The sequence below is a fragment of the Schistocerca nitens genome, chromosome 12 (genome assembly GCF_023898315.1).
Source record: "Schistocerca nitens isolate TAMUIC-IGC-003100 chromosome 12, iqSchNite1.1, whole genome shotgun sequence".
In the NCBI taxonomy this organism is placed as follows: domain Eukaryota; kingdom Metazoa; phylum Arthropoda; class Insecta; order Orthoptera; family Acrididae; genus Schistocerca; species Schistocerca nitens.
The window spans coordinates 126,744,342-126,761,035 of NC_064625.1; the positions used below are offsets into that span (position 1 = coordinate 126,744,342).

A 16,694-nucleotide genomic window follows, 5' to 3' on the forward strand; every position below is an offset into this window, starting at 1 on the left:
TTTCCCTCAATCACAATCAACGGTGACCTGAAGTCATACACTGTGGCTCCACACACCACCACTTTAGGACTAACATCGTTGTGCCTCTCCAAGGCATTGCAAGAATGGGACATTTCCCCAACTTACCACCATACTCGCCGAGTCCAAGACAGTGCAGGACCACAAGTTATCGCCGAACACAATGGAATGCCAGCCACCTCCAGTCCGTGTTTCCAGATCACAGCACCAAGGCTGTCTGCTTTGCATTGTTAATGGCAGCCCAAGCATGGGCCTGAAATTACGTACGCTTCTATTTTCTGATCAATGATGCGGCATGACACAAAAATTTTCAGGGAGTACTTGTCCTCCGGTCCCTTTCACAGAAGTGAAGGCTTTACAGTGTGCTTCGACCAGAACCTTGCAGGTGAGTGTGCCTGCCCCCATCTTCCCATGCACTCCAACTTCATCCACATATACATCTACATGCATATTATGGTGCACAGCAGAGGGTACCTTGTACATCTGCTAGTGATTTCCTTTCCGCTTCCTCCAAACAGAACAAGAGAAAAACGGTTGTCTATATTCATCCTTACGAGCCCTAATTTCTCTCATCCTGTCTTCGCAGTAATTGCCCAAGATACATCTTACAAGGGAACCTCCCCCTCGCACTCCCCTCAGATTTCCTTGTAAGTTGGAACAGTGGATAGGCCTTCAAAAACTGAACACAGATCAATCAAGAAAACAGGAAGAAATTGTGTGGAACCATGAAAAAATAAACAAAATATACAAACTGAGTAGTCTGTGTGCAAGATAGGCAACATCAAGGAGAACATGAGGGCAGGAGCGCCGTGGGCACGTGGTTAGCGTGAGCTGCTGTGGAGTGAGAGGTCATTGGTTCACGCCCTTCCTCCAGCGAAAATTTTAATTTCTTTATTTTCGCAGTTATGGTCTGTCCGTTCGTTCATTGACGTCTCTGTTCATTATAATAAGTTTAGTGTCTGTGTTTGGCGACCGCACCGCAAAACCGTGCGATTGGTAGACGAAAGGACGTGCCTCTCCAATGGGAACCGAAAACATTAGATCGCAAGGTCATAGGTCAACCGATTCCTCCCCAGGAAAACAGGTCTGATATATTCTATACGACACTGGTGATGGCATGTGCGTCACATGACAGGAATATGTTGTCGACCCACCTAACTTGTGCATTTGGCGAATGGGTAAAAAGATTCTTCTACCTTGCCCGATTCAGGTTTTCTTGTGGATGTGATAATCACTCCCAAAAAAAGTGATGAAAACATAAGAGTTTGTCACATAAACTGCAACAAATGAATGCAACAGTTTCACAGTCGCACAATTTTCCCTGTGCTCTGTCAAAAAAATGGCTCTGAGCACTATGGGACTCAACTGCTGTGGTCATAAGTCCCCTAGAACTTAGAACCACTTAAACCTAACTAACCTAAGGACAGCACACAACACCCAGCCATCACGAGGCAGAGAAAATCCCTGACCCCGCCGGGAATCGATCCCGGGAACCCGGGCGTGGGAAGCGAGAACGCTACCGCACGACTACGAGATGCGGGCTGCTCTGTCAAAACATATGTTTTTAACGCTTTAAAATTTTTCCGTATGTAGACCGTCAAATCCTGCATATGTCCAAACAAATCTGAACATGTCCTGGAATTTTGGAGAGCGAAGTTGATTGTGTGTGCGTGTGTGCCTGAACTTTGATAATTGTCTGAAAATAAAAAATTAAAATTTTCACTCGAGGGAAGACTTGAACCAAGCACCTCTCGTATTACAGTAGCTCACGCTAACCACAGGACCACAGCGCTGCTGAGCTAATATTCTCCTTAATGTTGCATATCTTGAACATGGACTACTCAGTATATATTTTGCTTATTTTTTTCATAGTTCCATACAACTTCTTCCTGTTTTCTCGATTGATCTGTGTTCAGTTTTTCAAGGCCTATCCACTGTACCAACGTATAAATCTTAGGGGGTGCGATGGGGAGGTTCCCTTGTTAGCAGCAGTACATGGCCTGTGATGCCATAAGATGGATGGTGTCTAGGGGATCTGAATCTTTGCCCCTGCGCAGGACTCAACTGTGCTGCTGGAGTAGACCTGGGATGACTTGATGTGCCATGGCACTAACTTCGTGATGTAGCTTTTCTGTTCTTTTTTATTCTTTAATCATTGGTCTTCTGACTGGTTTGATGCTGGCCACCTTGAATTCCTTCCCTGTGCCATCCTTTTCACCTCGGAATAGCACTTGAAGCCCATGTCCTCAGCTATTTGCTGGATGTATTCCAATCACTCCACTACAGTTTTTATTCTCTACAGCTCCCTCTAGCACCATCAGATTCACTCCATGATGTCTTAACAGATGCCCTACCACCCTATCCCTTCTTCTTGTCAATGTCTCGCATATATTCCATTCCTTGCTGATTCTCCGCAGAATCTCCTCATTCCTTACCTCATCACCACACTTAATTTTCAACTTTCTTCAGTAGCACCACATCTCAGGTGCTTTGGGTCTCTTCTGTCCTGGTTTTACCACAGAATGTTCACCACCATACAGTGCTGTGCTCCAAACGTACATTCTCAGAAATTTCTTCCTCAGTTTGAGGCCTATGTTTGATACTAGTTGACTTCTCTTGGCCAGGAATGCCCCTTTTGCCAAAGTTTGTCCCCGCGCGGGATTAGCCGAGCGGTCTGAGGCGCTGCAGTCATGGACTGTGCGGCAGGTCCCGGCGGAGGTTCGAGTCCTCTCTCGGGCATGGGTGCGTGTGTGTTTGTTCTTAGGATAATTTAGGTTAAGTAGTGTGTAAGCTTAGGGACTGATGACATTAGTAGTTAAGTCCCATAAGATTTCACACACATTTGAACATTTTTTGGCCAAAGCTTGTCTATCTTTTACGTCTTCCTTGCTCCATCCATCATGGGTTATTTTGCTGGTAGATAACAGAATTCCTTCGTCTACTTCAGGATCACCAATGACGATGTTAAGTTTCTCGCTCTTCTCATTTTCTCAACTTCTCATTACTTTCGCCTTTCTTCGGTTTACTCTCAATCCATGTTCTCTACACTTTAGACTGTTTATTCCATTCAGCAGATTTTGTAATTCTTCTTCACTTTCACTGACGATAGCAATGACATCAGCGAATCTTATCATTGATATCCTTTCTCCTTGAATTTTAATTCCACTCTTTTATTTCAGCCATTGCTTCTTCGATACATACATTGGGCAGTAGCGGTGAAAGACTACATCCCCGCCTTACGGCGTCCGCTATGGCCCAGCGGTTCTAGGCGCTTCAGTCTGGAACGGCGCGACCGCTAGGACGCAGGTTCGAATCCTGCCTCGGGAATGGATGTGTGTGATATCCTTAGGTTAGTTAGGTTTAAGTAGTTCTAAGTTCTAGGGGACTGATGATCTCAGATGTTAAGTCCCGTAGTGCTCAGAGCCATTTGAACCATTTGCCATTCCCGTCTTACACCCTTCATAATCCGAGCGCTTCCTTCTTTGTCTTCCACTCTTACTGTTCCCTCTTGGCTCTTGTACATGTTGTATGTTACCCATCTTTCCTATTTTTCTTATGATTTAGAACGTCTTGGACCATTTCACATTGTCGAAAGGTGTTTCAGGAAGACAAATCCTTTGAATGTATCTTGATTTTCTTTAATCTTGTTTCCAGTATCAACCGCAACATTATAATTGCTTCTCTAAAGCGGAACTGATCGTCCTCTAACACATTCTCAATTTTCTTTTCCATTCTTCTGTAAATTATTCTTCTCAGCAACTTGGATGCATGAGCTGTTAAGCTGATTGTCGGATAATTTCCGCACTTGGCGGCTCTTGCAATCTTCGGAATTGTGTGCCTGACGTACTTAGCGTTTCGAATTTTTGCCCTGTAGTTACCTAGAAACCGTAACTTCAGCTTGTAGGTCCACACGGCACCCTTCAGCTAGGAGACCTTTCTCCCAACACTGCATCGGCCTCGTCGAATTTCCACAGTGGCAACATGACACTCTCGACGGCTGTCAGTACTGCTGAAATACATCGTTCAGGCTCCCGCTAAAATTCCCACATACGATCGGTTGGGGGAAGTGGCAACAAAGCGACTACTCACGTTGGTTGGTAGAAAGTATGCGTCTGGCGATATACCATCCGACTTTCGGAAAAACATTACCCACACAAATCCAAAGACTGCAAGAGCTGACAAGTGCGAGAGTTATCGCACAATCAGTTGAACAGCTCATGCATCCATGAGCGTATCTTGATTTTTCTTCAGTCTTGCTTCCATTATTAACCGCAACGTCAAAAAAATGGTTCAAATGGCTCTGAGCACTATGGGACTTCTGAGGTCATCAGTCCCCTAGAACTTAGAACTAACTAACCTAAGGACATCACACACATCCATGCCCGAGGCAGGATTCGAACCTGCGACTGTAGCGGTCGCTCGGCTCCAGACTGTAGCGCCTAGAACCGCACGGCCAGTCCGGCCGGCCCGCAACGTCAAAACTGCCTCTCTGGTGCCTTTACCTTTCCTAAAGCCTAACTTATCGTCATCTGACACATCCTCAATTTTCGTTTTATTCTTCTTTATATTATTTTTGTGAATAATATACAGAACATGGACTGTGGGAAAACCGGGACAGAAGAGAATCGAAGCATTTGATCTGTGCTACAGAAGAATGTGTGAAATTAGTTGTGCTAATAAGGTGAGGAATGAGGAGGTTCAAAATGGTTCAAATGGCTCTGAGCACTATGGGACTTAACATCTATGGTCATCAGTCCCCTACAACTTAGAACTACTTAAACCTAACTAACCTAACGACATCACACAACATCCAGCCATCATGAGGCAGAGAAAATCCCTGACCCCGCCGGGAATCGAACCCGGGAACCCGGGCGTGGGAAGCGAGAACGCTACCGCACGACCACGAGATGCGGGCAATGAGGAGGTTCCTTGGTGATTTTCTGAGGGTTGACAAACCAGAATAACTCGAAAAATAAGCTTCACACGAAAAAATGTGTAGAATCCAAAGTTGATTATTTTCGACGGGGACATCTGCTGGTACTAAAATTAGCCTGCCACCCCAGCCCCCTGGGTGTGAAACGGGTGGCAACTTTAAAATTTTAAATGGGAACCCCCATTTTTTATTGCAGAATCAGAGTCTACATAAAGAACTACATACATTCTGTCTTTAACATTTGTTTTGATTCTTGGTAGTAGGCGCTGTAATTCAAGAAACTCCATATTGTTATTTTTGCGTGGAAAATGGTTACGGATAAATAAAAAATGAGTTCACTCGTTAGTAAGTAGGATGTTTGGTTAGTTAGTCAGCTAGTCAGATGATCTGTTTGATAATTAAAAGTTGTGTGGCCTCATGATCACGAAACACACAAGATTTATCCGAATGTGCGGAAAAAATTAATATTTGGGTCAACATTTGTAAAACTCTAAATCCTCTCTCTCAAACCTCACCGTATGGGGAGAGAGGGATAGTTTTAGTTTTAGCGAATCAAAATTTATGGAGTAAATAAGTATTTTTATTTATATTGGAACAAATAAGCCCTCGGTCACAAATATTAAGTCAAAATTAACCTGGTTTCGACGCTACTATGAGCGTCGTCTTTAGAATTAGACTAACTGTTCTAAAACATATTAGGTATATAGTACATTAATAAACTTAAAGTTTGTACTGACTCGAAAAGACGCAGTACTTACAAGTCACATATTAAAAAAAGGATCTAAGCCGGAAAGGCGACGTCATGAACAGTTGAGAGACGGCGAGCCGCTAAGGGCTGCTCGTACTGTGAACAAGGGTTGCAACCATTTTCGACGCAAAAATGAGAACATGGATTTTCTTGAATTACAGCGCGAACTACCAATAATCAAAACAAATGCTTAAGACAAAATGTACGTAGTTTTTAATGTAGAATCTGATTCTGTAATAAAAAAATGGGGGTTCCCATTTGAAATTTTAAAGCTGCCTCCCGCCCCACCCCCAGGAGCGTGGGGTGGTGGGCTAATTTCAGTACTAGAAGATGTCCCCCTCGAAAATAATCAACTTTAGATTCTACACATTTTCTCGTGTGAAGCTTATTTTTCGAGTTATTCTGGTTTATCAACTTAAAATTTACACCCTGTAAATGGAAAAAACTGACAAGCAGATGGGGCAGTATGGTGGGACACCTGTCAATGTATTACGATACTAGAGGAGGTGAAGAGGGTAAAAACTGCAGAGGAAGACAGAGATGGAAATCCAGCAAATAACTGAAGAGGTAGGTTGCAAGTGCGACTCTGAGATGAAGAGGTTCACACAGGAGAGGAATTCGGGGAAGCTTGCATCAAACCAGTCAGAAGACTGATGACTCAAAAAAAAAGTAAAGTGGTAGTAACATTTTGGTTTATGTTTCATAACGAAGTAAACTAGTCTGTGTCTTGTCAGACTGCACTCTCTGCGCAGCTCCGGGGGCTTCTTCCTGTGGCTGCCGGACCTGATGACACGCGTGCCGTTGCCATGGCAAAATTACACGAACCAAGCTATGGATTGTTCCCACACCCGCCTTATTCACCTGATATGGCCCCGTCAGAAGATTCACTTCAAACGAAGAATTGACAGCCGGACAACTATTTTGCAGACCTGGAGGAAACTCATTTTCGAGATGAGATCAAGGTTGTGGATCATCGTTGGACCAAGTGCATTAATCTACAAGGAGACTACATGCAAAAATAAAAAACGTTTCAGTGATTTAGTACTTTTTTTCTATTCCGTTCAGAGAACATTTCAAACCACATTTTCCAGAATGAGATTTTCACTCTGCAGCGCAGTGTGCGCTGATATGAAACTTCCTGGCAGATTAAAACTGTGTGCCCGACCGAGACTCGAACTCGGGACCTTTGCACTTGCCCGCGAAAGGCAAAGGTCCCGAGTTCGAGCCTCGGTCGGGCACACAGTTTTAATCTGCCAGGAAGTTTCACCCTCATATTATTACAATCTCTTGACGAGCCCCTAATGACCAACCCATTCTGTGAAAACTGCTCATCACTTTAAATTTCCGCAATATTTGCGGTGCACGTTTCAGGTGACTAGCCCGTTGTATTATAAATGCGAAAGTTTGTACGTGTGTGTGTGTGTGTGTGTTGCTATGTTCGTTACTCCTTCACGTTAAAACGGATGGACGGATTTGGATGAAATTCGAAACGAAGACAGCTTATACCTTGACTTAAATGCTACCTTACATCCACATGGACTGTGGGAAAACCGTAACAGAAGACTATCGAATCATTTGAGATGTGGTGTTATACATGGCCGGCCGCGGTGGCCGAGCGGTTCTAGACGCTGCAGTCCGGAACCGCGGGACTGCTACGGTCGCAGGTTCGAATCCTGCCTCGGGCATGGATGTGTGTGATGTCCTTAGGTTAGTTAGGTTTAAGTAGTTCTAAGTTCTAGGGGGCTGATGACGTCAGATGTTAAGTCCCATAGTGCTCAGAGCCATTTGTTATACATGAATGTGGAAAATTAGGTGGACTAATAAGGTAAGGAATGAGGAGGTTCTGCGCAGAATTGGGGAGGAAAGGAATATGTGGAAAACACTGACAAAGAGATGGGACAGAATGATAAAACATCTGTTAGGACATCAGGGAATGACTTCCATGGTACTAGGAGCTGTAGAGGGTAAAAAACTGTAGAGGAAGACAGAGATGGAAATCCAGCAAATAACTGAAGAGGTAGGTTGCAAGTGCTACTCTGAGATGAAGAGGTTGACACGGGACAGGAATTCGGGGCAGGTTGCATCAAACCAGCCAGAAGACTGATGACTCAAAAAAAAAAAAAAAAAAGTGAAGTGGTAGTAACATTCTAGTTTATCTTTCATGTAACCTAGTCTCCAGCAACTGTGTCTTGTCAAACTGCGCTCTCTGCACAGCTCCGGTGGATTCTTCCTGTGGCTGCCTGACCTGATGACCCGCATGTCGGACTTCCGGTCCATGTACCCGGACCACGAGGCCAGCGTGTGTGACGTCATCGCCATCCTGGCTGGCCAGCAGCAGGCGCCCTTCGCTGGACAGGCCATCCTGCCCAGGTGAGTCCAGCCCACTCTTCCATCAAGCGCTGTGCCAAACGAATTCTTAGGGTGCTGAGGATATGTGAGATCATCTTGACTTGTTTTGAACCTTACTAGACAAGTGTGCATGATATTCCACATCGAGTGGTAGATAAGAGCCTCTTCTAAGGTTTTGTATGCATTGCATTATACACTACTGGCCATTAAAATTGCTACACCACGAAGATGACGTGCTACAGACGCGAAAATTAACCGACAGGAAGAATATGCTGTGATATGCAAAAGATTAGCTTCTCAGAGCATTCACACAAGGTTAGTGCCGCTGGCGAGACCTACAACGTGCTGACACATTTCCAACAGATTTCTCATACACAAACAGCAGTTGACCGGAGTTGCCTGGTGAAACGTTGTTGTGATGCCACGTGTAAGGAGGAGAAATGCGTACCATCACGTTTCCGACTTTGATAAAGGTCGAATTGTAGCCTATCGCGATTGCGGTTTATCGTATCGCGACATTCCTGCTCGCGATGGTCGAGATCCAATGACTGTTGGCAGAATATGGAATCGGTGGGTTCAGGAGGGTAATACGGAACGCCGTGCTGGATCCCAACGGCCTCGTTTCACTATCAGTCGAGATGACAGGCATCTTATCCGCATGGCTGTAACGGATCGTGCAGCCACGTCTCGATCTCTCAGTCAACAGATGGGGACGTTTGGAAGACAACAACCATCTGAAAGAACAGTTCGACGACGTTTGCAGCAGCACGGACTATCAGATCGGTTACCCTTGACGATGCATCACAGACAGGAGCGCGTGCGATGGTGTACTCGACGACGAACCTGGGTTCACGAATGGCGAAACGTCATTTTTTCGGATGAATCCATGTTCTGTTTACAGCATCATAATGGTCGCATCCGTGTTTGGCAACATCGCGGTGAACACACATTGGAACCGTGTATTCGTCGTCGCCATAGTGGCGTATCACCCGGCGTGATGGTATGGGGTGCCATTGATTACACGTCTCGGTCACCTCCTGTTCGCATTGACGGCACTTTGAACAGTGGACGTTACATTCCAGATGTGTTACGACCTATGGCTCTACCTTTCATTCGATCCCTGCGAAACCCTACATTTCAGCAGGATAATGCACGACCGCATGTTGCAGGTCCTGTACGGGCCTTTCTGGATACAGAAAATGTTCGACTGCTGCCCTGGCCAGCACATTCTCCAGATCTCTCACCGATTGAAAACGTCTGGTCAATGGTGGCCGAGCAACTGGCTCGTCACAATACGCCAATCACTACTGTTGATGAACTGTAGTATCGTGTTGAAGCTGCATGGGCAGCTGTACCTGTACACGCTATCAGAGCTCTGTTCGACTCAATGCCCAGGCGTATCAATGCCGTTATTATGGCCAGAGGTGGTTGTTATGGGTACTCATTTCTCAGGATCTATGCACCCAAACTGCGTGAAAATGTAATCACATGTTACTTCTAGTATAATATATTTGTCCAATAAATAATAAATTTGCATTTCTTCTTGGTGTAGCAATTTTAATGGCCAGTAGTGTACACAATGCTGCCATAATATTTTCGTATTAAATTATGCCAGTGATTAAATACGAGGGCTGTTCAGTAAGTAATGCACAATCACTGTATAATCTTCTTATAGATGAAAAGTATTCTACCCTTGGTCATGTCTTCTTCTTCAGCTTCGCGTCTCTACTATAGGCATTTTGCACACCCTATCATTCACTGTTATTACATTTGTGTAGTATCTCTTGTCTGTTTAATGTGCTGCTTTTTTATATTTCCTCATTTTGTCATGCTATTGCATCTAATTCATTCCACACACATGGGTCCCTCTTTAGCTGCAGGTGTCTCGCTTGGCTGCGTACATGCTGCACCAGCACCTATCCTGTCAGAGTGGCTCATCTTCTGTGTCTTGTGCCTCAGTGTCCTGAATACCTCCGTTGCCAACTCATGGAGCGAGACCTTCAACTGGACCGAGACTGCCACGGGGGTCCTGCCGGAGGCCTGGACGCTGGGGAATGCCTCACTGGAGCCTCCAGTTCTGGAGCTGCTGCCCCGCGCCTGTGCCGTGTCCATCAGCTCCACCAGCTTCCAAAACACTCTCATCATCGGCTGCGGCTCCGCCATCTCCTACGCCTCGGTCGTCCTCCTCCTGAGGGTCATCTCCAAGAAGACCATCATTGGTGAGTGCCGCCCCTGGACTCGCTTCTCCAGATACCGGTTCTGTCGGTACTATGCATGGTATTCCTTGCAACTGAAGACGTTGAAATATCGCGAAAACTACACATCTGTCCAAAAAAGCTGTAATTTTGTAAGGTGGCTATAATTTCGCATCTTACATGAACTCATCCACATACCTTGCCGCGATTTACAAACACAACTAGGTATCATGTGATAGGCTGTACATGAATATACACTCCTGGAAATTGAAATAAGAACACCGTGAATTCATTGTCCCAGGAAGGGGAAACTTTATTGACACATTCCTGGGGTCAGATACATCACATGATCACACTGACAGAACCACAGGCACATACACACAGGCAACAGAGCATGCACAATGTCGGCACTAGTACAATGTATATCCACCTTTCGCAGCAATGCAGGCTGCTATTCTCCCATGGAGACGATCGTAGAGATGCTGGATGTAGTCCTGTGGAACGGCTTGCCATGCCATTTCCACCTGGCGCCTCAGTTGGACCAGCGTTCGTGCTGGACGTGCAGACCGCGTGAGACGACGCTTCATCCACTCCAAAACATGCTCAATGGGGGACAGATCCGGAGATCTTGCTGGCCAGGGTAGTTGACTTACACCTTCTAGAGCACGTTGGGTGGCACGGGATACATGCGGACGTGTATTGTCCTGTTGGAACAGCAAGTTCCCTTGCCGGTCTAGGAATGGTAGAACGATGGGTTCGATGACGGTTTGGATGTACCGTGCACTATTCAGTGTCCCCTCGACGATCACCAGTGGTGTACGGCCAGTGTAGGAGATCGCTCGCCACACCATGATGCCGGGTGTTGGCCCTGTGTGCCTCGGTCGTATGCAGTCCCGATTGTGGCGCTCACCTGCACGGCGCCAAACACGCATACGACCATCATTGGCACCAAGGCAGAAGCGACTCTCATCGCTGAAGACGACACGTCTCCATTCGTCCCTCCATTCACGCCTGTCGCGACACCACTGGAGGCGGGCTGCACGATGTTGGGGCGTGAGCGGAAGACGGCCTAACGGTGTGCGGGACCGTAGCCCAGCTTCATGGAGACGGTTGCGAATGGTCCTCGCCGATACCCCAGGAGCAACAGTGTCCCTAATTTGCTGGGAAGTGGCGGTGCGGTCCCCTACGGCACTGCGTAGGATCCTACGGTCTTGGCGTGCATCCGTGCGTCGCTGCGGTCCGGTCCCAGGTCGACGGGCACGTGCACCTTCCGCCGACCACTGGCGACAACATCGATGTACTGTGGAGACCTCACGCCCCACGTGTTGAGCAATTCGGCGGTACGTCCACCCGGCCTCCCGCATGCCCACTATACGCCCTCGCTCAAAGTCCGTCAACTGCACATACGGTTCACGTCCACGCTGTCGCGGCATGCTACCAGTGTTAAAGACTGCGATGGAGCTCCGTATGCCACGGCAAACTGGCTGACACTGACGGCGGCGGTGCACAAATGCTGCGCAGCTAGCGCCATTCGACGGCCAACACCGCGGTTCCTGGTGTGTCCGCTGTGCCGTGCGTGTGATCATTGCTTGTACAGCCCTCTCGCAGTGTCCGGAGCAAGTATGGTGGGTCTGACACACCGGTGTCAATGTGTTCTTTTTTCCATTTCCAGGAGTGTATAAAGGAGACGGAAATTGTCACGTACGTCTTGTAAATAATTATTAACGCTTATTGCGCGAAAGGTGACGGAGTGTCTTTATTATTAAAACGGTGTAATGAATGATTGCCAATACCAGTAGAGGATGAAACGCCGGTGGAGATGAAACGGCAGGCACAACTCAAGCTCTGGGTGGAAGGCCCGCACAGGTGCTGGTCATGCGTAAACACATGAAGAAGCTAGACGGACGTCGTGGCACCTGAGCTCTGGAGCACAATAGGGTGACGGCCGGCCACTATTGTAGTAGGGGCCGGAAGAATAACCGGATAATACTTCCGAACGCTGAAAATCTTGGACGCAGGTGAGAGGAACGAAGAAGCGCAACCTCGGAAACCACGCAGGCTGGGTTATTTCCAAGAATATTTACTCAGAAGCATACCATTGTACGAGTAGAGGTTTTCCCTCACAAACTTTCCGCGCTGGACGACAAAAGACTAAAATATGGTTGGTTGGCGTTTGGAAGAATCTGTAGAGAGGTAGAATATTCCGTGGTTTCGGGAATATGATTCGTTTTCGGAAATACCATGGTGGGGAGCCGAGCCTTGGTGGGGAGAAGAGGTCTTGTGTTGTGAGCGGCCGCGTGTGCCGGTCGCCCGATATCAGCTTTGTTGGTACAGACCGACTAGCTGTCTTTGCTCTCAGGAGAGTTTATAGTTAGAACAGTTAGGCACTGTACTGTTGCGAACCTATACGATCGTATCCAGGTTGGAAGTCGTCGTTGAGTACGCAGCGTTCAGTAATTGAGAGCACTTCCTCTGCCTATACTTGAGAAGTTATCTGAACTCTACCCTTGTGGTTGGGAGTTCGCGTTTCTCGTCTGTAGAACACAGAGAGGAGAAGACAGTATTAGAGTATATTAGTCAGAGGACCGCCTTCTGCCGTCCTAGTGTTTGAAAGAGTTTATTTGTGGCTGGAGTTCTTCCATCGTCGCAGACGTGTACGAGAACCATCACTTCGACGCACCAGACGCAGTACATACGGTGATATCGCAAATTGCTTCGGCTTATTAAGGCTATAAAAACTAAACAGCTGTGATCACATTAGTTTATTACCACTGAGGTTCCACACCACCGTAGATCATCTGTAAAAGTAGTGTCTTCTAGTGTTTGGCACGTAGATGATGTCAGTAATTTCGCGTTAGTGATATTACACCGCGCAGTCATAATAAGAGGCATAGTTGGGCAATTGAATAGCAATTTTACTTAGGAAATATAAACTTTGTAATACAAAGGTTTTTTTAATCTACAATAAATACCGGGTGATCACAAAGTCAGTATAAATTTGAAAACTTAATAAACCACGGAATAATGTAGACAGAGGTAAAAATTGACACACATGCTTGGAATGACATAGGGTTTTATTACAACCAAAAAAAAAGTATTGCTAGACGCGTGAAAGATCTCCTGCGCGCGTCGTTTGGTGATGATCGTGTGCCCAGCCGCCACTTTCGTCATGCTTGGCCTCCCAGGTCCCCAGACCTCAGTCCGTGCGATTATTAGCTTTGGGTTTACCTAAAGTCGCAAGTATATCGTGATCGACCGACATCTCTAGGGATGCTGAAAGACAACATCCGACGCCAATGCCTCACCATAACTCCGGACATGCTTTACAGTGCTGTTCACAACATTATTCCTCGGCTACAGCTGTTGTTGAGGAATGATGGTGGACATATTGAGCATTTCCTGTAAACAACATCATCTTTGCTTTGTCTTACTTTGTTATGCTACTTATTGCTATTCTGATCAGATGAAGCGCCATCTGTTGGACATTTTTTTTTGAAATTTTGTATTTTTTTGGTTCTAATAAAATCCCACGTCGTTCCAAGCAAGTGTGTCAATTTGTACCTCTCTATCTACATTATTCCGTGATTTATTCAGTTTTTCGCCGGCCTTGGTGGTCTCGCGGTTCTAGGCGCGCAGTCCGGAACCGTGCGACTGCTACGGTCGCAGGTTCGAATCCTGCCTCGGGCATGGATGTGTGTGATGGCCTTAGGTTAGTTAGGTTTAAGTAGTTCTAAGTTCTAGGGGCTGATGACCACAGCATAGTGCTCAGAGCCATTTGAACCACTTTATTCAGTTTTCAAATTTATACTGACTTTTTGATCACCTGGTATAGAATCAGGAACAACGTTTATCATTTAGTAGGATTAGTTGCCTTCATCATTCGTTTATGTTTAGATCGTAATTTATAGAATTAAGAAATCCTAAGATCTGCTTCAAGGGGTAGTCAGACAGGGCCGAATCTTCATTTTAGTGTGTATTATTCTCCGTTGCGCACATTCATTTTACACCCGCCTGGAGTAGCATCTTGGAATTCCAATTTGTTTCTGTCGGAGAGTAACATCTAACGACACGACCCGCACCGCATCCCGTGAGTGGATGGTGGTGGGGCTGCGGGCAATTTTGAAATCTTCAATGGGAACCCCAGTTTTTCGTTGCAGATTGCGTTTCTATGGCAAAATCTACATACGTTGTGTCTGAAGCAATTTGTTCGTTTCGCTACGGATGGTGCTGTAATCGGAGGAATAGAAAGGGGTACACAATCTTAATTTGCGACGTGCTACTCAACGGCCCTTGCCGATCCAATGGCATGTGGGAACCCACCTCCATGATGCTAACTGGAAACCGCATGCGCAACGTTGTATTCCTCCATCATATCGAAGAGGGGACTGTGTGACGCCCCACTGTGGCCATGTAGCGAACTACACTGCAACTGGAGCTCACCTATCGTGCAGACGTAGAACAGTCAGCGGCTCCAAATATCACAGTACTTGCGCAGTGTTTACTGTTGCAAATGACTCTGAGCACTATGAGAATTAACATCTGAGGTCATCATTCCCCTAGAACTTACAAGGGAACCTCCCCATCGCACCCCCCTCAGATTTGGTTATAAGTTAGCACAGTGGATAGGCCTTGAAAAACTGAACACAGATCAATCGAGAAAACAGGAAGAAGTTGTGTGGAACTATGAAAAAAATAAGCAAAATATACAAACTGAGTAGTCCATGCGCAAGGTAGGCAACATCAAGGAGAGCGTTGGCTTACGAGCGCCGTGGCCCGTGGTTGGCGTGAGCAGCTGTGGAACGACAGGTCCTTGGTTCAAATCTTCTCTCGGGTGAAAATTTTAATTTTTTATTTTCAGATAATTATCAAAGTTCAGGCACTCACACATAATCAACTTCGCTCTCCAAAATTCCAGGACATGTTCAGATTTGCTTGGACATATACAGAATTTGACGGTCTACGCACGGAAACATTTGAAAACGTAAAAAACATATGTTTTGACAGAGCACAGGGAAAACTGTGCGACTCTGAAACTGTTGCATTCATTTGATGCAGTTTATGTGACAAATTCTTATGTTTTCGTCACTTTTTTTGGAGTGATTATCACATCCACAAGAAAACCTAAATCGGGCAAGGTAGAAGAATCTTTTTACCCATTCGCCAAGTGTGCAAGTTAGGTGGGTCGACAACATATTCCTGTCATGTGACGCACATGCCGTGACCAGTGTCGTAAAGAATATATCAGACGTGTTTTCCTGTGGAGGAATCGGTTGACCTATGACCTTGCGATCAAATGTTTTCGGTTCCTATTGGAGAGGCACGTCCTTTCGTCTACTAATCGCACGGTTTTGCGGTGCGGTCGCAAAACACAGACACTAAACTTATTACAGTGAACAGAGACGTCAATGAATGAACGGACAGATCGTAACTTTGCGAAAATAAAGAAAGTAGAATTTTCACTCGAGGGAGGACTCGAACCAAGGACCTTTCGTTCCGCCGTTGCTCACTCTAACCACGAGACCATGGCGCTCATCGGCTAATATTCCCTTTATGTTGCCTATCATGCACATGGACTACTCAGTTTGTATATTTTGCTTATTTTTTCATAGTTCCATACAACTTCTTCCTGTTTTCTCGATTGATCTGTGTTCAGTTTTTCAAGGCCTATCCACTGTGTCAATTTATAACTAAATCTGAGGGGGGTGCGATGGGGAGGTTCCCTTGTGAGTGTAAGTTAGTTTAATTTAGACAAGTAGTGCGTAAGCCTAGGAACCGATTACATCAGCAGTTTGGTCTCATAAGAACTTACCACAAATATCCAAATATCCGTCGGTAGTGTAGTCGAAATACTGCCTTGTCATAATTATCATCCATACCATGCATCAAGAACATCATGGTGCCGATTTCCATAAGCGTGTAGAGGTTTCTGATGGGCAAGTCAGCAGATGTAAACGAGCCCCACATTGAAACTTCCTTGCCTTACCACTCACTTGCCCGCGAAAGGCAAAGGTCTCGAGTTGGAGTCTCGGTGCGGCAGACAGTTTTAATCTGCCAGGAAGTTTCATATCAGCGCACACTCTGCTGCACAGTGAAAATCTCATTGTGACCCCGGCGTTCTTTCACGAAGAACGATTTTGCAGTGAGTCTGCATTGACAAACCATAGTAGCGTTAACCAGCGTAACATGCATTACAGGAGTGTAGATAATACCCACTGGTTACAGCAAGTTGACCTCAACGTTCTTGATCGGTAAACTTATGGTGTGTCATCATGGGGAACATACTCATTGCTCCATATTTTATCGACAGCACGTTGAATCAACCAAATATCGAACTTTTTGGTACAGGAACTAACGCAGTATGCTGTCTTGAACGTTCGACAATGTAACTGGTTTCGGCATGACAGTTTCCTAGCGCATTATGCAGCGGAAGCACGGCAGGTATTACACTGTG

General features: G+C 46.0%; 1 protein-coding gene across 1 annotated transcript in view; it reads left to right on the forward strand.

Annotated features, from left to right (window-relative positions):
• The window catches only part of LOC126215170 (synaptic vesicle glycoprotein 2B-like), a 210,825-nt gene that overhangs the window by 168,180 nt on the left and 25,951 nt on the right, over window positions 1–16,694 (forward strand). The window contains exons 8-9 of the mRNA XM_049941837.1: window positions 7,914–8,069; window positions 10,008–10,267. Coding sequence (XP_049797794.1) covers window positions 7,914–8,069; window positions 10,008–10,267 — 416 coding nt within the window. The remainder of the gene's footprint in view (window positions 1–7,913; window positions 8,070–10,007; window positions 10,268–16,694) is intronic.